Source organism: Geospiza fortis, unplaced genomic scaffold (genome assembly GCF_000277835.1).
Source record: "Geospiza fortis unplaced genomic scaffold, GeoFor_1.0 scaffold206, whole genome shotgun sequence".
Taxonomy (NCBI): Eukaryota; Metazoa; Chordata; class Aves; order Passeriformes; family Thraupidae; genus Geospiza; species Geospiza fortis.
The window spans coordinates 1,560,480-1,587,692 of record NW_005054311.1 but is presented as its reverse complement, the minus strand read 5'-3'; the positions used below and the strand labels follow the sequence as shown (position 1 = coordinate 1,587,692).

The 27,213-nt window shown below is 38.9% G+C and overlaps 1 protein-coding gene across 1 annotated transcript in view; it reads right to left on the bottom strand.

The window, feature by feature from the left end:
• Positions 1–27,213, bottom strand: part of FHOD3 (formin homology 2 domain containing 3) — a 334,937-nt gene that overhangs the window by 69,963 nt on the left and 237,761 nt on the right. Inside the window, exons 12-17 of the mRNA XM_031055632.1 lie at positions 26,662–26,760; positions 23,888–24,265; positions 20,277–20,402; positions 9,769–9,903; positions 6,425–6,475; positions 1,921–2,135 (exon numbers count right to left, since the gene is read on the bottom strand). Coding sequence (XP_030911492.1) covers positions 1,921–2,135; positions 6,425–6,475; positions 9,769–9,903; positions 20,277–20,402; positions 23,888–24,265; positions 26,662–26,760 — 1,004 coding nt within the window. The remainder of the gene's footprint in view (positions 1–1,920; positions 2,136–6,424; positions 6,476–9,768; positions 9,904–20,276; positions 20,403–23,887; positions 24,266–26,661; positions 26,761–27,213) is intronic.

Sequence of the window (27,213 nt, the reverse complement as noted above, 5' to 3'; positions counted from 1 at the left end):
AAAAGCAACCCCATATTGGGGTGCAAGTAATCTGAGTTCTGTCCATGGCTCTGTTTCAGCTTTTCTTACAACTGACTTAAGCAAGTTAATGCTTCATTTTCTCTACCTGTTAAGTGGGATTCATAACCCTTCCTAAAACCAGTAAAATTGTGATTTTAATTCAGTATGGAGCACAAGGAAGTCAAGCAATAGTTTAGAGACCATGGCACAGTGTCTACATTAAGCTTGTCCCCTGCTGGCAGATATCCAATAATATGGGCATTTCCAGACGATATATCCTGCCCACATGCTCATGACTACCTATGATGTTTCCAATACTCTTGGTAGGTCTGAAAAAACAGTCATTCCCCATGCCTAGATCCCACTGAAGTATGCCGATTTCAGGACTCTGTTTAGGTTCTATCCTGGCTATCTGCCCGCAGCTGCCTCTGGCTGGAAGGCTACCCTGCCCCATCCATATATTCTCTCCTTGTGGTCCATTTGCCAGGCTTTCAGGTGCTGCCCTCCAATGCCCACTATATTGCCAGGAATTTTAGTAGAGATGTCCTGTCTACCCACATGTTGATAGTTTTGCCATATTCTGGCTGTCTGAAGCTGCCCTGTACACCTGCTCTAAATGTATTCTCCAAATGGTTTGCGCTGTTCCATTTCATGCTGCAATTTTTTTTAATGCTTCCAGGAGAAATATGTTAAAATAATCATCACAAGAGATACTTGCTCCCTACCCAGCTCTGAAATCCTAATGGTGGAAAAATTTGGTCTAAAAGCAATATAGCACTAAACAAAATGGGTGTTTGGATATTTCTGACTATCAGTATTGGAGGGAAATACCTGTGGTTTCTAAGTTCAAACGATTCCACTGAGACTCTTAAGGTTCCAAACAAGAAAACTGGGGAATATAATTGGGAAAATATATAAAACTAAATAAAATAAACTTCACCTACTTAGTACGGTGAGGACAAACATATGCAGCATTCAGTATTTGTAATGTTTTTCTTAAATTGCCTTGCTTTATAGCATGCTACCAGCCATAACACTCCATAAAACCAAGCAGTGCAAGTTACAAATGCATTAATCACCAATAGCATGTAGCAGGAAATCAAATAAAATAAAAATGAGTGATGGTGATAATTTGCCCTCAACATGCATTCTAGCTCCCAATGTTAATGCAACATCATGTGGTGCAAATACAAATCTGTATGGCATGTGTTGTTTTGAGGACTGAAGGAGAGGTACATGATGCAAGTGGCAGAATGACATACAAACATACACAAAAGGCATTGCTCTGTATACCAATAAATTATATGACAGCAAACCAACCATGCAAACACTAGTTATACTTTCCTTTTTACTAATTGTCTGTGGTCTCTTTTAAGTCCTTTATGACTTGTGCTACAATTTTAAGAGTTTTTTCTTGGTATTAAAAATAATCAACAGACTCCCCCTGCCTTAAATTCAAGAACTTTTCAGTTGGTCACATTCAGCCTGTGCTCTACTGGAAGGTTATTATAATCTTGGCATTAATCTGTTGCATTTCTTTCAGAGGATCCACATACGCAAAATCTGTTGGCAGGAATACTGTTTGTCTAGTATTCAGTAACTCCTCATATATAAGGAACATGACACTAAAATTAAGACCCTCTGTATTCTCTATTTTCTAATTACTCCATTTGAAAAGCAACAGAAAATGGTAGTATGAATCATAGCAACAATTTGTAATGTATCCTATTATTGAACAGATTACATGATATCCAAATTAATGCAAAAAAATAGGCAATTTAGGAAGACAGGATGGAACAATGTAGGATCCTTTACTCTGGCACCTTATAGATTGCATTCTTGCACTCATGCATCAAAAATCACCATCCCAAGAGAAACTGATAAACCAGCATTGTTTCCCCTACCCTCCTTTGCACTTACCTTCTGGGGGCTGAGGAGTTCCACATGGGATGGAAGGGGTCTTCAGCTCTTCCTGGGACTCTATGGATGCTGGGCTGATGCACTTGGGTACAGGTGAGGATGGAGCTGAAGGGGATCTCAGGTTCAAGGACAGCTCACTTCTGCCTCGGCTGACACTCCGACTCTTCAGCTCCTTCTCATACTCCTCTGCTGCCAACTTCTCCAAGTATTTGTATCTGAAAGTTAAATTCCAGAGGGTTTCCGTAAAGAAAAAGAAGCCTGTGGCTGATGCTTGTTTATGGATGAAACACCTGCAGAAAATGAGCTGACTTCCTGACACAAGGAGTACAGTACTGAACTGCCTGCTTGCTCAATCTGCCAAAAAGTGCACACTAAACCAAAGACTACTGCCCTGAAAAATGTTAAACTGCTCATTACAATACAAAAGCAAAAAACCAGCAGAGTTAAAGAACCTTTAGCTATAGTATTTTGTCTGCACAGTTCTCCTTTTTGGAAGCATTTGTCTATCCTCCTTTTGACCCTCCTCTTTCACCTCCTCCTCCTCTTCCTCCTCCCCTCAGCCCTCCCTCTCCCAAAACTAAAACGGGAGAGAAAAAAAAACCAACCAAAAGAAGAAAAAAACCTTTCCAAACCCAGAGCCCCTTAATACTGGTGCAAATTGCCAAAATCTGAGACTCGCTGTAAGGAGAGGAAAATGCAGCAGACAAAACCAGATCTTCCTGCAAAATAACACCAATAATAAACATCTGAATTGACTATCTAAAGATTCTGAACCTGCTTCTATTTGCTCTGAGAGCAATGCACTGGAATTCACTTTGTTCTCTCCAGAGCCTACAATGGAAAGTTTTTTTTTTTTATTCTGAAGAATTTCTCTGCCGGACTCAGACATCCAATAGCTTGTACCTGACGTCACATGTAGTTTATTCATCAAAGTCACTTTAAAAGAACAAAGATACATCTGTTTTGCATTTTAGGCAGGCAGAACTCACTAACTGTTTATTAAGACCAGCTACCAATCATATTCTTCATAGTATGCTTTATACATTTCGACCAAAATAACTTTTAAATATGTGCCTGTTCCAGATGTCTGCTAATTTTATCCACCATTATTTGCTAAGGAATAAATTCATGAATACAGCTGGATTGGGCTTTAGACTGTTTGCCTTATCCACAAGTGAGCTGTTAAACAGGTTAATCAGGACTACTACTTATGTCCCTGAAACACTCTGGTCATTCCCTATAACACACTGTTGTAAACACTTTATAACATTGAACACCTCTCCTCCCCCCTTCTGCATCACTGACAGCCCAAATTAGTACAAAAGGGTGCACTAAAAGCAGGCAGGGTAAAGAAGTCAGCCACATGTGGCAACAAACATGCTAAGTACATATGGTAGCCACACACACATGCACATTTGCAAACATTCATATAGAGGACAGAAATGTGTCTTTGAAGAACAGTCCTTGTGTTTTCAGAGGCAATTTGCCTTACTGCAAACAGCAATAATGAAGAACAAACTCATTTTCTTTTATTCCTCCAGAGGTATGCACAGGCTTTGAACAAATTCTGCAAGAAAAAGAACCCCTACAGACTCTGGATGAAAATATAACAAGCTACATACTTGCATGGTTATAAAATAGGAACTGTTTACAGTTCTAACATGAAGCCAATTCTCGAGACTGAATCTTGCCTTTTCAATAGAGGGGAAAGCATTTCTCTGGCATCAGCATGATGTTTTGTTACAGCTCATGAAGCCACTCTTTCTTTGAATGTTGGTCACTTACATACAGTGCCTTCCACCTCCTCACAAGCAGAGCAGATGGGACTCCAGACTCATAAAGAGCGCTCAAACTGATCACTTGGCACTAACAGGTACAGCCCAGCTGGCTGCTGCCAAGGGGGTTTTGCAGTTTGCCAACAGACTACAACAAAGATCTGGATGGATCCTTATATGATGTGGGGAGCTACAATTTTTTATTGTCCTCAGCTCTTTTTCAGGTGCTTTAACATTTTCTGTAGCTGCATGCTGCACTGCCAACCAGCAAAGCAGAGACTATCATCAAGAGGTGACTTTTCAAAATGTATCTGATTATTATACTGAAACAAAAAAGGGAACCAGAACAGCAACTCCAATGGCAGCACATCAGCAGAACTCCTTATCAAATGGGAAGCTTAATAAATAGGTATCACTGAGAAATAAAAAAACATTCAAGAATCAATTATTAATGCTTCACACTTGATAAATGACATTATTTAGGTTAATTTTTGTTTCTGACAAATATCTTCATATTGAATAAATGCCAGCTGCAGATATGCAAGGTCATGTAGACCAAAATCTGAAGGGGCTGAAAGGATGAGCTACCATGCCTCCACTACGGGATTGACAAATTGCCCCTGTATATGCTGCCATATTCTTTTAAATCATGGGAACCTGTAGACATCATCTCAGCTATGCTGACTCTTCTCTGTAGACAACAAGCCAAAAGTCTGTGGCTATCCATTTGGTATTCCTCATGAACATAACACTGGATTTATCATCTTCAAGTAGATGAAATTATCATTTGGAGTTCTCTAGGCATCTGAGTAACGCCCTGAGGGCAACTTAAAATGTTAGGGTATCAACAAAGTCATGGGGGTGGAGAGCATTTGAACTGTACCTTACACCAGAGAGGGCTTGGGAGCTCACCTTTCTTGGTTTTATTCTTTAACTACCATTGGAAAACACCCAACCAAGCAAAGGGAAAAGGCTGCAAATCATTGAACAGCAAGAACTGATATGGAGGAAACATACAAATCAGTATTTAACTAGGATTTTAGGCATCTTGACTATAGAATTTTCTTACAGTCTATGCACTCTACTAAAACAAGTTATCATGCAATTTCCTCTAGGAAATAAAACTTCATTTGTGCAAAAGTGTCTATAAAAAGTAGCTACAGAATGCCAATGTAATGGACTACTGGTGCAAGAATTCATTTGCAGAAGTTTTCTCCAATATTTATCTGCTGTCAAAGCAAACATGTCTTTCCTTTTTATGAGTAGGAACTGATAGTTTGATATCTCAGTTCAAAAGAGCCCTAAGGATAACAAAACATTGCTAATGAAGGGTGAAATAGTCTCAGATTGTGCAGCAGTGATGGTGAACACTTCCCCAAGAATAGTCCAGTTGGCATTTTCCCTTACAACTTGAAAGTTCTAAAGAACTCACTTCTAATTTGTTTCAAAACTTGCAGATGAGCATGCTCACTGAAGAAAGGCTTTACTCATCTCATGATGCTTCTGTGCTCAGATGTATTTCATTTCAGAAAATGCTTTACGCTGTTCGGAACTGTTTTGGGACTGGAGCACAATGGAAAGTCCATCCACCTTTTCTTACTCTTAGAGATGTTAAAATAATTCTTTTAATATTAGCTACTTCAGCCTCAACAGATAAAACTTCAGTCTGCAGAAACTAACTGTCCCCTGTATGATAATTTTGTGAAAAAAAAACCCCAATAAAACAAACAAACTCTAAAACACAAAAGCAATCCGAAAAAAACCCAAGTAAAAACATAGCAACACAATGATTTCTGAGATGGCTGCTCTCTTATTTTGATAATGTAACTCCAATTCTTGACAATCCAAAAGTATCTCCAGAGAGTAATCTCTAGAGGACCATAAAAGCAGAACTGAAGCACTCTGGATGATTTTTCATCTATTTGTACAGTAACTTGCATATTTTCCAGGTAAAAACAAGCACTCCCTCCAGGATGCAATTACTAGCAGGGGTAGAGATGAAGCTACTGAAAGACAAAAGTCCTTAGTTGAGCATTCCTTGAAAAATATGCTTTTATAAGCACATACCTCCCAGCCTAGCCCAGAGTTTCTAAATTTGTTCATTGAATTAAAAAAAAAAGGAAAAATAAAACCCAAACCCTCCATCCCTTCAAATATGCTATTTAAATAAAACTAAAACAATGCCCCAATGATAAACACTGCTAAGCTTTGTAATTTACTTGCTGATGTTTAAAGAGATCAGCAAAGAAAACTTGGCTCTGAAAGATAAAAATATGCCGAGAGTGGGTCAGAACCATTTCCATCAGCCTGTTACTGCAGTTTTGCAATGCTTGTGACCCCAATTTCCTTTATCCTCACTTGCCTTTTCTGACCCTCCAGAAAGCTTGGGACCCACTGGGTGAAAAAGACAGGCCTATTCAATTTATAACTCTACTAAATTTGGGCAAATTTCTGAGGCAAATGGGGTAAGCTTATTTCCCACACAAATAGATAAAGGATCATCAATCATTCTTATGCATTCTCATTGCTCTTCATTTATTGCTGTGCTTACAGCTGGACTTCGTTCTGCTCTTTAACAACTTCTTTCTTATAGAAGTCTTTAGGAATAAAAGTGTTTTGTGCAAGCTGAGTTAAAAATGTAAACATACAACAGCTCCACAGCAAAGAATATAGGAAGTACAAACAACCAGAGGGAAGGATAGGGAAGGATGGATGCATGACATACAAACCTCTCTTCTCTTGCTTGTCTTAGTTCTTCTCTTTTGTCTAAATAATCCCGGCTAGAAAGAGAATTACAGTAAATTGCAGTAGAAACCAGAAGAAAAAGGTAAGTAATAGAAATATAAGTACAGTAGGAGAAACCAAGAGTGGTACACACAAACTGATCGGAGACAAAGAAGGCTGTTGTCAAAAAAATGTTTGTTTTTCCAAAAATTGCTGAAGACTATACACTTATCCATACATACACCACCATATATGTAGTTTGGAAGGTCATTAAAAGTAATTCTAAAAAACCTGCAAAAAGTAAAGAACTTGAAGCATGCTTTGAAATCTGGTATCTGAAATGAGATTCAATGAACTGCACTTATCCAGAGGGAGCAGGCACCTGAGTGCCTATTAAACCATCACTCATTCACTCCATCTTAGAATGTGCCAAGACAGTGACTGTAGCTCCTGGCTGTGACCTGTGGCAGTGAGAAAACCTATTGGCCTTCTTTGTAAGGAACCTTTCCTTAGTGAGTTTTAGTTGCCACGGGAAACAGAACAGGGGACTGGCTTTACTAAGAAGAACAATTCTGCATTCCAAGAGGGTGTGTGCAGCATCATTGGACAGATAACAACCTTTCACTTCCTCATTTTCCACACGGAGTTTTAGATACAAAACTCCTTTTATGTCAGCTTCCACTCCCACAGCTCCTCAAGTAACCCACATATTTAACTTTTGCCAAGTCAAGTTTGCTGGATGATTGAGTACTATGATTTCAGACAGGCCTGCCACATCCACAAACATGGATGCATATTTAACTTGGAGCACAGCAGAACCCAGCAAATGTCCACCCTGTCTCACTATCACAGCAAGATGGCTCCTTACAATATATTTTTAATACTTGGTTGAATCTGGTAGACAAAACTAATGTGATCTTCAGCTTATCTGCTAGATTCTTTCACACTGTAAGCTGTGAGTACCAGAAATATTTTCAGAACTACTCCTTTTATTAATAACTCCTTTTTTTCCCCTTTATATTGTGTCATTAAATGAATTACTTATCATCTATTATACCAATAGCTATCAAACATGTGGGTGCAAGTGCTCTTCAAAAGTCCTCTAACAGGGAACACACATTACTGTTTCAGGCCATCTCCACAGGCTTTGAATTCTGAACTGATTATACTTTCACAATATTTTAAAAGTATTCCAGGAAATCTTCAGCAGGCAAATTTTAACAATACTCTTTCTCTTCTGACTACTTTCACTCTTCCCTACAGCTGAAAAATAACCACTTTATTTTAGGACATATTGTTCTACATAAGCAATGGGTACAATTGTCCTTCTGAGACAAGAGAAAAGAGTCTCCTTCTGAGACTGAGAAAAATGTTCATTCTGCAAAGCATTCCTTTAGTTAGCAATACTTTATGAAGCTTTGTAGCTCCTCTCCTAATCCTCCAGCTCTCCTATCCTCCAGCTCTTTCACAACTAGTGATGCTTTCCTTTAAATTATCCTCAATTTGTCAATAATGGTGCCAGAACCTAGTGCAATGTTCTTGAGGCAGAGTTGGAAAGAATGAGATAACAAATGAGTCATGATGGTAAATCCAGTATGGCTCACGAGTTTAAAGACTGAATTGCAAGCGCTATTTTTAATCAAAAATACATCTTCAGAGACTGGGTTTCTAGCCAGACTGATGATATGATAATGAAATCCCAGGAACTCTTATGAAACTGTCCATGACTGCTTGCTGTGACTTTGTCTTCCTCCTGCCAGACTGTTTAATCAACTGTGGGATGCTGTCTGTTTGTGAAGTCTGGTGGCTTTGGAGACCCTCTGCTCGAACAAAAGTTATAACTTTTGGGTGATCACAAAACTCAAATCCAAAAGATGAAAACACTGAGCATTGAAAAATAATCTTAAATATGTAGCATAATTATGAGATTTAGTTAATCAGTTTCTGACTCTGAAATGAAGGGATGAAAAGGTATACTTTGATTTTTTTTTTCTGATTTTAAGAAACCTCTTTCAGTGACAGAACAACCAGTGTAGCCAACCTCTACTGAAATGTACAGATCTGTTATTCAAGCAGGTCAATCTGCCAAATGCCCTGTTGGCTTTTTTGGTCTGGGAGTTTCCTTTCTGAAAGATCATGTTGGCTGTCCATGGCAGCCTGCTGCAGCCTGATGATACCACTTAGAGGGAGAGTTTTTGGAAGAGGCTGGAAGACTGCAACCTTATTGTTTCTGTTTCAGGAGGACTTGGGCAGCTGCTGGCTGCCAAAGATCCTATTATGGTACTCTTCCACCTTCCCTCTGCCTCTCATTTCCTTCTAAACTAGCTATCTTCTGGAGCCAGGAGAATATCAATCAACCACTCCTAAGCTATTCCTCTTTCCAAATTCACAGAATCACAGCCTGTTTCCACTTTTTACTAAAGGGATGATTACAGCGAAAACAATCCTGCATACTAATAAACAAGCTAACATGAAACCCTGTGCCATCTTTTCTGTAACTACCAATTCTAAGGCTACAAAACATTTATATTACCCTTCTTTAAGTTATTACATCTTCTAAATACTAAAAATAGGTTTGCTTTTCACTTCTGTCTATGAGGAAACAAGTTGATTTCTTAGTGTACACTCTTCAGACTGAAGGCACACAATTTCAGGTATAGATTCCATATCTCTCCTTGGCCCACTACAGTCTTTGTTAATGTCTCTGCTGGGATTTCTAGGCATGGACTTGAAGAGGTTGAGGGGGCTTGTCACTTACTATCCTCAGGCAGCACACCATGGGATCCCATATCACACAGCATTTTCTCATATGTGAAAATTCTAAGTCCCACATTCAGCTATGACATTTGTCTGCCCAAGGTTTGAACAGTTATTTTGGTCATTACCTTCTGTCAGTTGTTGATTCCAGGAGGAAGAGACATGTGTTCAGAAACACAGGGAAAAGTAGTTAAAAACCACTACCATACAGCAAGACATTTTTACTTTGCATAACTTAAAAGCAAAAAGATGTTTCAGTGCTGTCCCTTCCTCCCTTCTTGATACGTATGTCCCACTGTTTCACCTTCAAATCCTATGCCTCACTGAGATTGTAATTTGGTGAGAATATTAACTAATATAATTGAGCCTCTGTACATACCCAGGCAGTGTAATTGGCTACCTTTACAAAAATAGCTTTTTTATTAAATTCGTGATGGGTTTAATCTATCTGTTTTTAAGATATTTAGATCAAGAAAAGTATCTAAAGAGACAAACTATTCATCAATTCAATTATTTTGCAGTTGAATGTCTCAATGATTGATCAATCTATCACACATTAAAGCAAGAGACTGAGAGCAAATTTGGGTCCTACTTGAATTTGTTTCTTTCTTCACGTTCTATCCTTTGCAACCTTTCTTCTCTCTCCTGACGCCTGCGTTCTCTTTCTGCTGCCAAGGACTCCTGGTGCTGCCGAAAAGATGATGTAAGGAGACCACCCAAAGCTGGCCTGCAGAAAAGGAAGATCGGATTTCTCAGTGTCACTTTTATTGATTATACTGGCAAAAAATCAGTAGCAATCATGCAGTAAGTAACATAATCCCAACCAGCAGAATGACATGGCAATATTATGTAGAGATCTTTCAAAGCATTGGCTAAGCGTCTTCTTGCTGAATTGATTATAGATTCTGCAATGAGCTGAAGAGAAACAATTAGGGTAGGCTTCCTAAATAGCCAAATTTCTAAAGCACAAATAAAGTATGTGTAAAAATTCTTCAGTCTGTTTCAACTGCAATATTGTCTTTTTTTTTTTTTTAACTTTATAATCCTGTTAATAGAAAAGCTGAATCCTGTAAAGGAATTTTGAAATTTTAAAGGAAAAAACTGTTATGCAATGATGTTAAAAACAGATGTGTTACAAACACCTGAGAATACTCCATACAGAAAAACAAAAGAAAGAGAAGATGTCAGAAGTGTCCACAAGAATTTAAATGCTCTTGTAAGTATCAGACATATTTTTCCTTTATACATTAATAAATTGGATTATCATGATTTCCCTGCTGCATGTGCTGTAAGAGCAAGATGAATCTCATATTAGAACATATCAGTAAAACACAAAGGGACAGTCTTCTCGAACCATTTTTAAAAACTAACAGAAATGATGGCCTCTACAGTAAAAACTTTTCAAAGATATAAAGTTACTTTTACATTCACTAATAGTTTGGTGTTGACATAGATTTTTTTATTGGCTTTACTCTAAGTAGTACTTTGGGAGAGTGGGTCCTCTTACACAACCTTCCCCCAACATGGTGGTATTGGTACCACCAACCTCTGACAAGCGAGTGACCTCTGAGTAAACATGTCTTTCTTTCTGTCTCTTAGACAGGAAAAAATCTGAATTGCACAGGGTAGCTTTATACAGATGCACACTGATTGAATTAGACTGATAAAATCAAAAAGACATAACTCATGTAGAGAGGTTTCTGTGCATTGTTGTAACATGAGTTTTGCAATGAAAGGATTAACGAGAGAAATAGATACTGCCTTTTGTGTAAGAAGAAACTAAACCCTGCCTGCCTAGAGGAAGATTCCTTAACCAGTAATGCAAACCTGAATAAATTTTCCTTATTTTTAAGAACTCAGACCCTCTTCCGTATTTATTTACTTACCTATGTCTGCACAGTGTAGGCATTTAGCATAATGGCACCAATTCACTACTGAACATAGGTGCAAAAGAAGATAAAAATATTAATGCAAACCTATCTTCCCCAAGAGTCTATGTCTGTATAAGCAGGAACACCACAAAACATAGCCATTTCAGCCCCACTGGCAGCAGGGCAGCATGAATATAATGTCAATAATTTCAATACATTGAATTTCAATATGTCATATCCCACCCGCATAAACATTACATAAGATGGTATAAAACTTGATATTCTGTAAGAGTTCCTGCTGGCACTCCTCCAAAACTACAGTATCAATGCTGGATCACACTCAAAACCATAAAAATCTCTAATATGCTTCAGCACTAAGAAAAGGGGGAAAAAATCCTCAAACCCTGACAGTCAAGTACGTGTGGTGAATTTTCCCTTGAGCATATTTAAAATTTATTTTAACTTTTGACCTCTTAGTGCATGTTTCAAGAGAAAGCTCTTAGCAAAAACAGTAGCACCACTGTACTGAAACTCAAAAGCTAGAGCTCCATCCCTGTAATAGCAAAAAACCCCACGGCTATATGGTTGTATATAACATCAGAAATTACTTTTGGAGGGGAATAATGAACAGTGCCTCCATTTGAAGATATATGGAAATTAACTAGGAGGGATGGCAAAAGAGGGTCCCTATCAAGTCTTTGTTTTTATCTGTTTTGTGTATTCAGCTTGATATCCTATCCTGCCCAGCTGCCGTGAAGTCTGCAAACTCCATTTAGAGTCAAAGGAAGGCATGGCTCAAAAGAAGACTGAAGGAAAATTAAGGGGAAGGATGGGGTGATGATGAGAGACCAAAAGCGTGATTGTAGGTCTGCACATCATCTAGCAGGTTGGAAGCCTTCAGCTCTGACTGAGCTCTTTGAGGCCCTACAATAAATGCATATTCTTATGCAGGGGATTACAGGGAAATCACATGGCGATGCACAACTTAGTCCTGCAGATGGGATTCTAAGCTAACCCTGGTAGTAAAATATCTCCACACCTTGTTTGGAGGTTTGGTCTAGCATAGTTTGGCTAGCACTGCTCACTGGGATAAAATTTACAGATGTATGAAGAGCAGCATCACAATCTAAATAGAAGATCCACAGCTGTATGTCCAGAAAAAAAGCCAGTGTTTAAAGAACTGAAAATGTTAGCTGGCCATCTCTTCAAAACTAATCAAATCAACAATTTGTCAAAACTTGGAATTCCCGTATTTCTCACTGGTTATGAATGTGCACTTCAGCTGAATTACAAGCTGTGAACACACATACAATTCCTTTGTCCCAAACACAGCCCTGTCGTGTACAACACAGTTTGTTGCATGAAATGGTCACATCTAACAGTCCAAGCTGCCAGAAGCTTCTGTACATAGAGGCCATAATTAAACAGACAGGAACATGGTCAGCTGACCCCCTGTGTGACACTGACTTCTTGAAGCACAAATAGTCAAGGTTTTGGGTCTTCAGTCACATTTAGAAAAGGGCTGGCAAAGAAACAGCACTGCCATAGCTGAGTTAGTGCTCTCTTAGTGGTTACACCCACTCAACCACACACATCTGCCCTCGGTGGGGACCACACCTCATACCAAATGCTGAGACCAGCTGCCTTATGAAGCCTGATGAACTCACAGCCTCACTGCAGATATCAAGCACTGTGCCTCAACTGGTGTTTGGGTGCACCAATACTCTTTTTAATGTGAAGTGCAACTGTAAATGCACAGTTTTACTATTTAGTAAACTCTATCGGTAATTTTCTACATGTGCATAAACTAAACCTGGAGTAAGCAGGTTACTTTCAGTGTGTACAAACCTGTAAAGCCAGAGGAAAAACAAACATTACGGGGTATTCCTCTCACATTCTAAACAATTTAAAAAGGGATTTGTCTATGTACAGTTTGTTGACAAAATCTGATTTTTATTTCTGTATTTCCCTGGCAATAACGCTTAAAGTAAATGTTCCCTTTCAGTGAGAACATACTTGAATTGCAAATGGCAGCATAAGTGGCCAAACCAGTTGGTGGGAAGGCTTGGGCTTAGCCATTGGGTAATTTTGTTGCTTTGATGGTATTTGAAGAGTGAAAGTGCCTTCAGGCCTCATGAATTTTTAGGTCTTATTGCTGCAGGATGCATTTTAAAAATGGATAAGCAAGAAAAAGGCTAAAAAAACTTCTGGCATTGAATCAAAGGTGATAAGAGATTTTAACAGTAAAGAGAAATGTGAATGCTCAATGAAAGCATAATAGAGCGAACACTCACAAAATGGGGTTACAGCTAATATATGCCAGCATTTTAGTGCTGGTGTCATATGTTACCAGCTGGTAATATCAACCATTTGTTCAGCTCCACAAATACAATCCAGAAGGATGCTTACTCTGACTACTATTTTTAGTTTTGTAGAGAATGCAAGGCTATTAAGAATGGACTGTTAATATAAAAAATGTTAAGAAAAGCTTTCTTATGCCTGCTGTTAAAACCAGTAAAAGCTAAACAAGCTATGTTATTACTTTCTCATTCCAGAAAGAAAATACACAACCAGAAAGCATCTAGGTCTGTGGATTTGTGAATAGAGCTCCTCACCACAGAATCAGGACACAGGGCCAAAGAGGTCATTAGTAACTTATCTTACTGGAAGAAGAGATAGGAAAAGGAAAGAATGGGGGGGAAAAAAAGAAAAGACAGCAAAACATACACAGAGCATCGGATACAAAGCCAAAAGTTTGACTGTAGACCAAAGCTCTTCTGAATAAAAATTCAGCTAGCCTGACCTACAGCATTTAACACAGCAGTGAATTAGTAATCGTTATTATAAACGCTAATTCAAGCAGACACAAGATCTCTCACACTTTTTTGCAAGCTCTTGCAGTTTTCTGAAAATACTCCATCATGGACTATACCTTGTGAAGGGGATTATGTGCCCTGAATTACTCTAATCTTGTTGCAAACTGAAGAAAATATTTCTGTCTTACTGAAAGCAAAACTGAAATTCTGAACTTCAAATGTTCTTCATTCATGTAAGCTCCGAGATACTATTTTGTAGTATCTTTTGGCTGCCTTTCCCTCTGTTTAGTTGAATTTTTAAAATTTGCTAAATAGAAATGGTTATAGAATAACCATATAATAATAGAATGGTTAAAAAAATTAACAGATGACTTACGAGAGGAAATCCCTTTAGGTCATAAGGTTAATATTCAGGATTGTTTTTAATACAACATGGGGCAGAGTCATTAGTAACTTTAATAAGGAAGCACTCATTACCTAATTTTGCAAAGTGCTCCTGTTCCAGCAGCCATGGGAATGCTACAGTTTCTGTAGTTGGCTCCTACTTGGCCTTAAGTAACTCTAAATGTCTCTTGGCTTTAACAAAATAAATCCATTTTCCAGCTTAGGAAGCGACAAAAGGGAAGGCAAAGCTGCCAAGAGCCATATTGCTTTTCACAGTTAAAGAAACTCCCCATGTGTTATGTCTCCCTACATGACATGGCAAATTCAAAAGCATGTTGATATAAGACTTTGCAAACAGACTAAACATTACTTAAGGAATCTTTATAAAACTTCTCTCAAAAATAAACATAAAATTGAGAGCTAAAACTACTAATGCTTCCCTTAAGAAAGACATTTTAGAATGACCAAGAGAAGAACTGATTAATGTTAGACTTTTAAGTGGTACAGGGGACTACCCAAATTAGGGGTAGAGCAGGACAGAGCAGCACACAAAGCCTGGGCAAGGCACAAAGACTTTCTACATACACTCTCCTCTTCCAGCTGACCTCCGCAGCTTTTACACTGTGCTTCTGTCTTTCTCCAACCTGAAGCTTCTCATCCTCCTGTGAGTTACACCTTGCCTGGATGTGACTTAACAGAGCCCAGGTGTAGATCGAGGCCAAGGTGGGTGAGCCCTGAGCACCAGCACTGCACATGGCATGTTCAGCCAGCAACACTCTGCAGTCTGAAACCATAACCAGTTCATGCTTCTGTTTAAACATATGCCCTGTGATGAAGTCCACAAAGCTGCAATCAAGAATATTGCTTACACAGTAGTTCAACAAGCAGCTAAGCCAGTGCAAGCCACCACTGCTTCCCAAACTGTAAATCATCAAGTAATTCCTAAGGTCATTTTTCCTCTTAAAATCTCTGCAATAAAGCTGAGGCTTTTGCCCTGGGCCACTATTATCAGCTACCAAGCTATCTGTCCCTCATTATGTTACTCAGAGTGAGATGTGCTTGGCAGTTACCACAAGGAAAAATCTCTGGTCTGAGCGCCCAGAAGTACGCACAGAAAGAACAGAAAGCCAAGCAAAGAGGAGCAGTTCTTGGGAGAGCAGCAGCTTTGCAGGCTGTATAGCAGGTTGTGTTCCATAGGCTTTTGTTTTACCTTCGTGCTTAACAGCTGGAGTAAGGGAACTGCAGAGCACAAATCAGTGATAAATGGCTAACAGAAAAAAAAAAAAAGGAACCTGCCAAGAAGCTTCATCCAGCAGCATCTCCCTGGTGTTATCCATTACTGAAACCTTTAATTTTAATAGAAAATCTAACTGAAAAGCTGTTTGACATTATCAAGGGGGGTTTTTTTTGGGTTGTTTTGATTTGCTTTAAAGAGAGAAATTTGAAAGAAAGCATCAGATTTCCAGCAAATCACTATTTCAGGCACCTGGAAAGGGAATAAAACTCAAAAGAAGAGTATCTGCAGACTTTTGCTGCACTTTAAGCTTATGCTTCAGGTATGGTGTTTAAGTGTCAGAGGAGAAAAAAACCACCTATAATCTAGGCATGCTAATCTCTCTGTCTGTGACCTGTTTTAGAAATAAATGTTTGAAGGTACATTTCCTTTAAATCATATAGAAGAACATGGAAATGAACACTCAATATTCAAGGCCCCGCATCATGGGAGCCCAAGGTAATGTACTGCTGTAGATCACAAAGCAAGTGAAATGGAAAACATATTAAAGAATGTGAAATATATTTAATATTTCTTAAGCCTATTTTCTAACGCTCTGGAAAAGCTGGAGATGCTTCAAACAGGAATAATCTGCAAACAGCACAGCAGGCCTTTACAAGGCTTGGAGATTTGGAAGAAGTTCTGAGGGACCAGCTAGAGGTGGAGACTAAGTTCACAGTGACTGGCCAAGAGACTCAAGAAGTGGAAGCTTGCGAGCTGAACTTTCTGGCATTTGATTTAACAGATAGAGGTGAGACTATGAACTCCTGCTCCTTTGGCAGGAGTGCCCTGAGAAGGCTTTCTGAGCTAGGCTGACTGTACTACTGTTTGACTGTCAAGCCCAGGGGGAGCCACCTCCTGGCAAATGCATCAGAAGAAACTCACCCTGCAAAACACACCAGCAGGATATTTTTCTGGTGGTGGAATGAATTAAAGCTAGTGCTGAATTTAGAAGCTCTTGCCTTAGAAGTTACACTCCTTCATGATCTCGTCTAAGGATAGCCATGATCAACAGTGCAAACACTTCACCCCCAAAAGGACACTATGAGGGGGTGTGAAGCTTTGCAAGTAACAAGTTTGATGTCCTGGCAGACTCCAGGCTGCAGTTTCAACGGGAGTGACTGTCTTAGATTCTGAGTCTGACAAAGCAGTCTGGCTAGACAGAAATATCCTAGGTGTGAGCATAAGACAGGGAAATGCAGACTAGTCCTACAACACCTTGTGCCCTCAGGCACGGGGCCAATTTGGAGGGACAGAAAAATGCTATTCCCCCGATGTGCCTCAGTCATGCATTGCTCTTCCCCTTTGTTATGAAAATTTATGAGGTTTTGAGAGTGATTTTTAAATTTTTTTTATTAACTGGGGAAGAAGAGTTAATTGGTGATTTAAGTTGTGAAGAGTGGGAGCAGAGTATTTATGGAGCAAAGCACTCTTTGGCATTAGAAAACAGGCAGACTGGGTTATACTTCTTATGCATTAGGAGTGACTTTCCCAAACAGAGAGATACAAGAGAACTGAGACACCTTCTTCTCTCCCAGTGAAGGCCTGAACAGAAAGTGCCCTGCAATTTGCCCTCCTTCAGCAGAATTCCCATGGCTGCAATATGTACTTCACAAACACGGGTCTCCACAGGGAACCCAGGGAAATGAGAGAGAACAACAGCATTGCAAGAAGTTGCCAAAAGGCTGCAGATGCATTTAGAAACAGTAAAGTAAGCCTTTTCTTCTGCTTTGCAATCAGCAATATATAGATGATGCGGACTTCAAAGAACAAAATCCAGCTACTTTTGCACTGACTTATACTGCTCTTATGATTCCCTACTGATCTCAACAAAAGAGGGTTTTAAAAGTATGAATGTCAAAATGTCAACCACACTGCTTCTTTCCACCTAAGTTGTAGCTCTTGTTTACATAAGCAATATGCAGCCAAGGGTTTGAAAGGCCCGTCAGGGCAACTGAATGGAGCATGAATCACTGTGCTGGGCACTGCTCTAAATGCTGCTTCTTCCTTCCTCCTCATTCTCGAAGGTCAGATAAACAGTACCAGGGCCTGCATCTGAAGCTCTTCCCGGCATGATAAAAGACAGGAATCTTTCTGTGAAGGCTTTGCATAACTGAAGCATAAGCTGAAACCAGAAAACACACCTTACAGCCAACCATAGATATGCATCTGCTTCTTATCAAATGTCTTCCTCTCCCCCCTACTCACATCTTTTAACTTTTTTTGGGTGTTTGAATCCATGTAAATTTTTAACCATCAGGAGGTAGGAAATAGTGTTTACATAATCTGAGGCAAACACCATTCATAGAAAACTGTGAAAACCTCCACAATATTTTCCATTTACTAATTAGTGCCAAGCATTGCGTCATGCAGTACATGGCTTACTCTCCAATAAGCAAATTCCATCTGTCAGTCTCTACATGGGCATTTCTTCACTGCATATCTTTCAGGACAATGAAATTAAGGAAGGCTTCTGCCCTTCTTCAAAGTAGTCAGTACTTTAGAGCTTGCAGAAGTATACAGCTGCAGTGGCAGCACTCTCAAAAAGAACAAGAGAATGCAAAATGGCATCTGAAACTGTAAACCTAATTGTCTTTAAAGAAATAACTGCATCTATTCTGCAGACAACATGCAGCCATGGTGTACACACAATTTTCACGCTTCTCAGATACTCATATGCAGGAAGCATCAGGCTGTAACATCACTCAAATATAAGAATGCAGTAACCCTAGTGAGTTCATGAACTACCATGAACAGCAAGCTACAAATTTAAACAGGAATACAGAGATTTTTATCATGTGAGGTGGAAAGCAGCAAACATAACCTGAAGGAAAGACAGAGATGAGATGCTGAGCACTGTGTTCAGTCACAACATGTAAGAGACAGCTGGTGGTTGAAGGTAGAGTACTTTACAGTTTCACAGAAAAAAGAAAGATGAGGTGCGCTGGCTGGAAGATGCTGCTAGAAAAACTGGCTTCAAAATATAAAATATTTTCCGAGCAGTGATAAGAAATATTGGAATATTTTCAGGAGAAATCATGTGCTGCCACTTGAAAACGTGAGGGTACAGGAGTCTTTCATTTAGCTTCTGTGAGACCCATTATAGGTCACAAGAGATGATTGCAGAGCTCCCCTCTGGCCTGACTCTCCATGAATCTGCAAATTTTACAGCTTCATCCTGTGGGGCCAAGGCATTTTGGCTCCAAACCAGCAAGGCACTTACGCAGATGCCGAAATGAAAGCTGGCTTTCCTCACTGGAGCAGGGCCAGCACCATCAGCCTCTTGCAGGACAAGCCCAACCATCTTTAGCCATCTCAGCGTTTGACCACTTTGGGGTTTCTTTGCCACAGTAGCAATCAGAAGCTTACAAGAGCAGGAGCTTGAAAATCCTAAACTTCTAGAACAGCAGGATACTTTTAACTCTTGCTTATCTTGCATCAATTTTGCTGAGGTCAACAGGGGTGAATATGCTGCTGTAGAGTTTTTTATTGTGGTTGCACTCGGCAATAATTTAATTGAGATCAGGAAAGGCAAATCAAGGCAAGGTACTCCAGGAAGATGAGCAAATGAAAAACAATGCCTTTCTCCAAAGAGAAACTTAATCTAATTATTCACTTGAAAAAAAGGATTAAATCAATACCTCATGGCTACAAATACATGTATGCTGGAAGAACCTAACTTGAACCATTCTGAGTAGCAGTCTGGAAAGGATGTGAGGTATTAGGAAGGCTCAAACATATATACATACACACACAAACAACATACATATACATAAATATGCCAAAGAGTAATTAACAAAAATTAGCTGGAATACAGAAAAAGAGTCCTGTAAAAAACCTTAAGTTCAGAAAACAGGATGCAAGATGCAGTTTTTAGGCCAATTTGAAAACAAACAATCCAAATCCCATCTGGCCTAATTGGATGTTATTTACATTATTGTATCATACTATTGAATTAAATTAATTGAAAACTTTTACCTTTCCTTCTTAAAATCAGCATGATGTCCTTTGAAGCTGTCATTTATTCTCAGGTTGTAACAGATAGTTATTTTGTGGTGGTCCAAGAATTTGGACCTCTTGCCAAGAATTTCTTTCAAGTATCCCTAACATTTTCCTATCTGTTTTCTTCCTCTAGTACCTTATATAATTCAAAAGAGTTTTTTCATTGTTCAATTTTTCTTTTTTTTTGCTGGTTTGGGTTTTTTGTCCTTTAATTTTTTTTCTTAAAGCAAGCTGATAACTGGTTGCTTATTAGGAGTTTGCTTTAGCTACAGCAATAAATGTTTTGCTTTTGGTGAAATACAATGAGATATATCACATATTTTCAAGAAAGGACAAAATTATGGCCTTGGAAATTCTGAGCTAAGCACATTTCCAAGATTTTGCAGTTGATTTAAGAGGATAGAAGTGAAAATAGATCTATCTGAATTTAATATTAAAAATGGAAAGAAAGAAAATTTTAATTCACCTTTTAATACTTAGAACAGCATATGGGTGAAGCAACTCTGCTTTATCCATTTAAGTGGAAAAAACAGAAGAGGGATAGAAATACACCCAACCTTTAACACCAAGTCAGACAGAAAGGCTTGAGAATGAGTGGGAAATGAACACATTTAGATTTTTTCCATTTTTTCCCCAATGTCAGAAAAAATCTGGCTAGAATCTATTTCCAGTACTCATTCAGAACAGCTTACATTTGCCTTCTTCATTCTGTCTGCAAATGAACGGTTGTCAAAACACTGATTAATTTACAAACCTGTCAGATTTGGTCTCCTGAGGTGGTGACAGAGTTGTCCCATAACGAGTAGTTGGTGTTGTAGGGGCACTCACACCAGCGTAAGGTCGTGGAGAAGAGTAAGAGCTGCTGCCATAGCTATTGTATCTGAAGAAATGGGAAGAAAAGGAGAAAGGGAGAGACAGAAAAAATCCATCAGCAAAAAGTCATGCAACAATAAACCCTCTTGTTTACAGGGTGGTAATGACTCTATACCCCAGAATTTTTGAAACAGTCACCTTCTGAAAATGTTGCTCTATTTCCAAATATGCAACCAATCATGTACTCTTAATATCAACCATGGCATGAACATACATGATGAATCAGTGAGCTATTGGCAAGGAAAATAATGAGAGATTTGAATAGTTCTCCCAAGTGACAACTCAGAACAGGAATACTTGAATACTGCTCAGTTACTCAGAATTATTAGCTGTTTTGTGAGTGATATCCAGCCTTTAGAAAACGGATCAAACCAGCCCAAGACAGCAGTATCCATATCTGCTAAAATTAAGGAAAATGGCAGCACTCCTGAGACATGATCTGAACATGGGCATCCATGACTTGGAAATGCTGCAATTTAAATGGAAAAGCAACCACATTCTTTTCAATTAAAGCCAGCAGTATTTTCTTTCCCCTCCCCCCAACATAAGTAATAGCTTATGTGCCATTTCTTACAGTGCCTGTAAAAAATCATCACCGTGGTTAAAAAGACATGTCTCCGGAAGCACGGCTTTAGAAATTTCTATCAGCCCTTCTCTCCATTAAAAATCCCCATAAACTCGCTTCACTTCAACGTGAGCTTACTGATCAAAGAGAAATTGTTTCCAGGACTCCTGGAATGGCCACCTCCCCAGAGTCCTTTCTATCAATGTTTTCATCCTGGCTCCTGTATTGAATAGAAAAGTAGTTGTATTGCTTTGCTGTGCCTTTTAACCATTGTACTTAAACAGCATGTCAAGAAAAGATTCTTGATTTGGGAAAATGTTAATATTTCTCTCTTTAATACTGTTCACAGACAATGCCATTTTCCCACATGGAAAGCATATGGTGCTCTGAACATCAGTACTCAGCAAGGTCAACTCATCCAAACTGCAAAATTCATTTCAGGAAATAGAGCAACATAATTTTCCTTATTATACTTCACAAGATACAATATATCCTCCTTCACCATATCTTTTCTCTGCTGCTTCTTCCCTCGCACACATCAGCACTCAGTAATTTCACTCAGCAATTTTATTTGAAAAGCATTGTTGGCTTCCTTGAGCTCCATTTAGCACACTCATCTAGCCATGCAAAATTTCATTCAAAGTTTCAAGTTTTTCCTTAGGGTTCAACAGCATTGCTGCCTGCCAAGGCCCCCATTAAAATCAGAGTAGATTTCATCTTGGTGCTTTTACAATGGAAGGGATCATGCTTTAGAGAACATGTTCTCTGGAACAGCATTTTCAGGTTAATGCTCTAGAAAACACCCCCCATACCTCATCTGTTTTTCAGACACTATACTGACAAGCAACAGGGAAATAATTTTGGAAAAAAAACTCTAACAAGCTTGTTTCTGAGCCACAAAAGGAATCTTGCAGGAAATAATCTTGCAAAAGGAATCTTGCAGGCCTGCTGTCCAGGCCTTCTTGTCCTAGAAGAAAGCTAACTAGGAACTGGAGACAGTGGTCCACTGGAGACTGTGTAACTGGACAGTGTGGAGCTTCCCTGGTAGCACAGACCTATCTTGGGTCTTCTCTCTGACAGGCTTAGCCCAGGAAATGTTCTGACTGTGCCAGTACTGAGTTACAGATGAGTAAACTCCACTGTCCTGATAAGAATTCAGAGCTGATTTGGTTCCTGACAGAAACCTCCATTTCCATTTCGATCAACTGCAAGGAGACCTTCTTATCAACCATTACATGCGCTTTTCTTCTCCTCTGCCCCATGAAAAAGCTGACATAGAGCAGAACCCTTTTTCAGACCAAAGGTTTTCAATTAGTCCAAAGATAACTCTCATGAAAATGGAGGGAATGCATCTCCTATGGAGTCAGACCGACAACAATTAAAAAAATCAAATTCAGGGGGACTGGTCCGGACACAACATTCTACCAAATTTAGAGGAACACTGAGTTGCTGTGATAGGAGCAAGGCAAGACCAGAATACCAGGGTAAGTCTGTATGCTGTACACAAATGTATCTTTCTAACCTTCCTCTGGTTCTGGCTATTGCTTCCACTTTCCCTTCTTGTCTCATGTACCAGTGTGGATGCAACAGTCTTATCCAGCAGCATTCAACCTCAAGACATTTTCCTCTTTTATGGGCATACTATTGAATAAATTGTGCAGGCTTTGCCCTCCTTTTCCTCCAGATAAACCTGCATGAATCTCCATCCCCACCCCTGAACCTCTGTACTAAATGGAAGCAGAAAAGATGGTCAGAGGAAAAAAAAAACACTGCAGAAATACTAAATATTTCAGCAACAGAAGGTATTTAGGAATCTACTCTCTAAAGTATAACAGCAGCAGCAATGGGAGATGAATAAACGAGTGTGAGACGTCTAAGGGAAAAATGCACCTATGAAGGAAAATGTAAATTTAGAGGAATTCCAGTGTTGAAGTTGCAGGTAAAGGAAAAATATGCGAACTAAGTCACTTGTCAACAACTACTTAGATTTACAGACTTTTCAGAAAAATGAAAAAGGGACAAAACACACCCACCTATTAGGAGAGAAAGATCAAAAATTAAAAGGATCAAAAGAATCAAAACATTTGTTCACATGCAGAAACTCAGAAGGACTGCTGGAGAGAGGAAGAAATAAATATGCATGCAATATAAATGTACATTTTCAGCACCTAATTCAAACACGGACAACTGTAAGAGACAGCAAAAAATCATCAACCTCTTCAAGGTGATTCTTGGTCATTGTTTTTAGTGCTACTTACTGTCAACTTCTTTTACTTGAAAACAGATGAGACAAAACAATATTTTTCTTTTTCATTTTAGAGGGGTGGGATGGGGAAATTAACGTTAAAAACTAAGATAAATGCATGAGGAACAAGTAAATTCAACAGATGTTGTGGAGATAAAACTGTCTATTCTGAGTGCTACGTTATCTTTATAGATCTCTTATTACAAGCATGAGCTGAAATTGCACATGAGATGGACATGCAGTGTAACCAGACAACAAATTTAGGATTTGGCAGTTCAGCCTTTGAAGCTAGGACTTCACCCCTGAATTTCAAGTGCTGATCTGACCTCTCTTGATTTTATATCAGAAGAGCCCCATTAATTTTCATGAAAACATGTCTCCAAATCACATTGTTGTAAATGAGAGCAAAATGGTGCTCCTTTCTTGGAAACCATGGGTTATTTACCCACTGCTTTATGGAGGAGGCCAGGATATTTATCAACTACAGGCCTGGAAGAAGAGTAATGATGTCAGCAAAGGCAAGGGGAAAATATAAAATCAAAATACAGGCTTACAGGGCTAAAATTAGTACAGTATGTTCTGGAAATAATACAACACATAGAGTAGCATTATTAGCACTGTAAAATTATTGAAAGGTTTTATTCATTTATCTAAAAATTATTGTTAGCTATATAAAATCTACCTGTTTTCCCTCATCATTTCTGCTTCCTTCTCTTTCGCAGATGCTGGAGAGTCTTCAAAGTCATACGAGAAGAGGTGAAAAGGAGTGTGTGGTACATAAGGCAATTTCTCCACTGTTGGAGATGCCTTTGGAGTAATGGACGCTGAGGAATTTTGGGGAGAGTTCAGCAATGCTGTTGCTGGTGAAGATGGTGATGAAAGGACAGAATTATGATGAAAGACAGATGAATCAGGCACAGAAGAGGAGTTGCTAGAAAAGCTCTTTGCTCTAGAGCAGGTGAGAGGCCTCTCAGCTGGAGAAATGGCACTGGAGACAGCTGAAGAGTCAGAACACTGTGAAAAGCTTTCCTTCACAGCCTCATGCACATCTGGAACCTCACTGCAGGAGGAAAAAATCATTAGAAAGAGAAGCGGAGAGAAAAATGGGGTGAGGGGAGATCACAGATAGTATCACTTGCAGGGAAAAAAATGAAGAAGAGTCAGACAAACAAAAACTTCCAAAATTTAGACAAACATCACATCTTTTTAAATAAAGAGAACTCACATCTTTGTATCCCAGTGGGATCCTTCTTGCAGTTGGAAATACTGGGGAAAAGAAGCAACTCATTCTAAAGGAAAAGAAGTGATTTAACCTATAGGCTTCAGAACTAATTTTCATGAGCCTTTTCACACCTATTTTTGGAACATTATTCATATATTTCAAGTGAGGTTGTAAACATTGTCAGAGCAGTACAAACTGAGCACACTGGAAAATACTGCATGGAGTACAGATGGTTCAAGATACAGTCTGCAGGACTTCTTCTCCAAGTCCAGATATCTTATATAGATATCTGGACTATCTGATATCTGGCTATCATCCTCCCTGGGAATCTTGATCTTTTTACTAAAAATGTTCATCCAACAAAGATGAAAAAAAAAAAGGTACTCAATTACTAGCACTGTTCTGTAAATATTCAAGTTTAGAATGATCTCAAAAGCAACACCTTAACAAATATTTTTCTAGTTATGAAAGCACTAATTTCTGGTTTCTCTGAGTGTCAGCATTCCACGCTGGTCTTTCATAGAGACTTGCAGAGTTTGCATCAAAGAAAACAGAAAACACATCTGCTTTGCTCTACTGAAGGCAGATGTTGGTGAGTGACAAAAGGCACAAAGCAGGTGAGAAGCCATGGGATCTGCACTCCAGGGTGTCTGTTTCCACTAGTAACTCCAGCACAAACACTGTGCACAGGCTTTGGGCTGGATCATTGATGTGGCTGATTTCATTCTCCCAAGAGCACTTCTGCAGTCCCCCAGCCGGTATGGAAGGCACAAGTCCTTATTTGAGGACTGTGGGCTTGGCACAGCATAAGCAACAAAACCAAAATTTATGTTAGATATGTTGGGATGTTATGCACTTAAATCATCAGGTGTATACCAGGTAATTGTTCTCTCAATGGAAAATCTGGAAACCTTCATCTATTGCACCTGCTGTGCTTGACAGGAGACAAGGCCAGTCCAGGCCTACCTGTCAGCATCCAACACAAATAACCACGTTACAGATAATTTTTTTTTATGCTACAGAGACAGTGAAAGAAGGTACTTAGGAAAGTCATGGGAATATCACCCAGTAATCTTAAAGAGATAATTATCTTAAAAAGACCAATGACCTAAAAACACATTATGCTCTTCACATTTCTTAATGAGGCTCTTCCTCACTTTTTAAAGCAGTATTTTAGTATACTCATGAGATTTACCAGTAACCTGTGTCTTAAATTTGACTTTTAAGAATCAGATTCGAGGAAATTGTCACTTAATTTTGAAATTTCAGGCAGCCATTGCCAAGATTTGCAGACTGGAAGATAATAATAACAAAAGTACAGTATTTTCTTTGGAATTCACACATTAAACAGTTTCCTTTCTTCCTTCTGTGCTGTACAGTGTCTGCATGAATGTGGTTTATGTAAAAAAAAATAAAATTCCAATCTCATTTTCTGAGTTGCAAAGCCAAACAATTTAACCTAAATCAAATGGCTGTCCGGAACAAAGAATATATTTTCTTGCTTTCAGTTTATTAGGATCAAGTTGCCAAATGCCAAATACATATATATATCTCAGAAATAAGTGGAAAATTTTTACACAAGAGTATTGATATGTGATGAAGCATACTGATTGGTGATTTTCTTATATCTGTATATACACAGATGGGCAGGCATTTATAAAATTTTATATATACATATGTATGTTTATATAGATATATGTATTATATACACATGTATATCAGTTTTGCCTCAAAGTAGTTATTTGCTATTAAAACATGAACAAAACTTTTATGGAATCTAAGGCAGCATTCAAAAAATGTCAATTTACTGCATAACAACAGATATTCCTAATAAGGTAGTATTATGAAGATGGGGTGAAAACCTAAGAAACTAAGCAACATCCTCAGCTAAGCATTGTAGTGTTTCATCGTTGCCTTAACTAAGACATTAAACCAAACCATGCTTTAAGTTACGCTTTTACTAAAGCTTTTAGGATTTGTGAGCATTACCTAAAGGGAGTGAGTGCAGACAATTCATAGTGCACTGAACCTACATAATTGAGTGCTTCCATTAGCACTGCCACCCCCCAGCACCTTCCCCAAAGCTTTTAAATGCAAAAATATTTCTGTGGGGGGTGGCTTTAACAGGTGGTCAAGGAATGTGAGTGAAAAGGTGGATGCTGCTGCACACTGTGCTGGTGAGTTCACGCCAGAGCCTGAAGAAAAGGTGGAGGGACAATGCTGAATCCTGGTACCTGGCTTTGACCTGCCTATTGGCCTCTTCCTCCCCCTCATCCTCAGTATTGGGTTCTGTGACTGGCTGCTCTTCTTCCTCCTCTTCATACTCGTCCTCTCTGAGGTCAGACCAAGGAAAGAGGCATGCAGTGGGATGGAAAGAAAGAAGGTGGAAGAGAAAACAACATGAATCCACAGGAAAGGAAATGCAATGAAGTTAGAAATGGAAGGAAGAACCTGATGAAGTTACGGGCCTCTTATGTTAGTCACCTAAAGCTTCCTGCTAAGTATGTGTTTGCACAAGGGTAGCTACTGATATAAAACTGTTATCCTCTCCCCTATTTACATTTTTTACTATTATTTTAAGATTCAAAGCTACCATTGATTTTTCTTGAGCTTTACTTTCCATTTGCAGCTGCCCTACCTGCAGAGGCATTAATGGAAAGCATTCATGACAATAGCAATGTTCAACTCATTAGTCATTAAGTTGTGTCTTTTTGGCCTAAAGGACAGTACACACTGTGCTGGCATGGGACAGCTGGCACTGGACATCACACTTCCTAAATTAAACC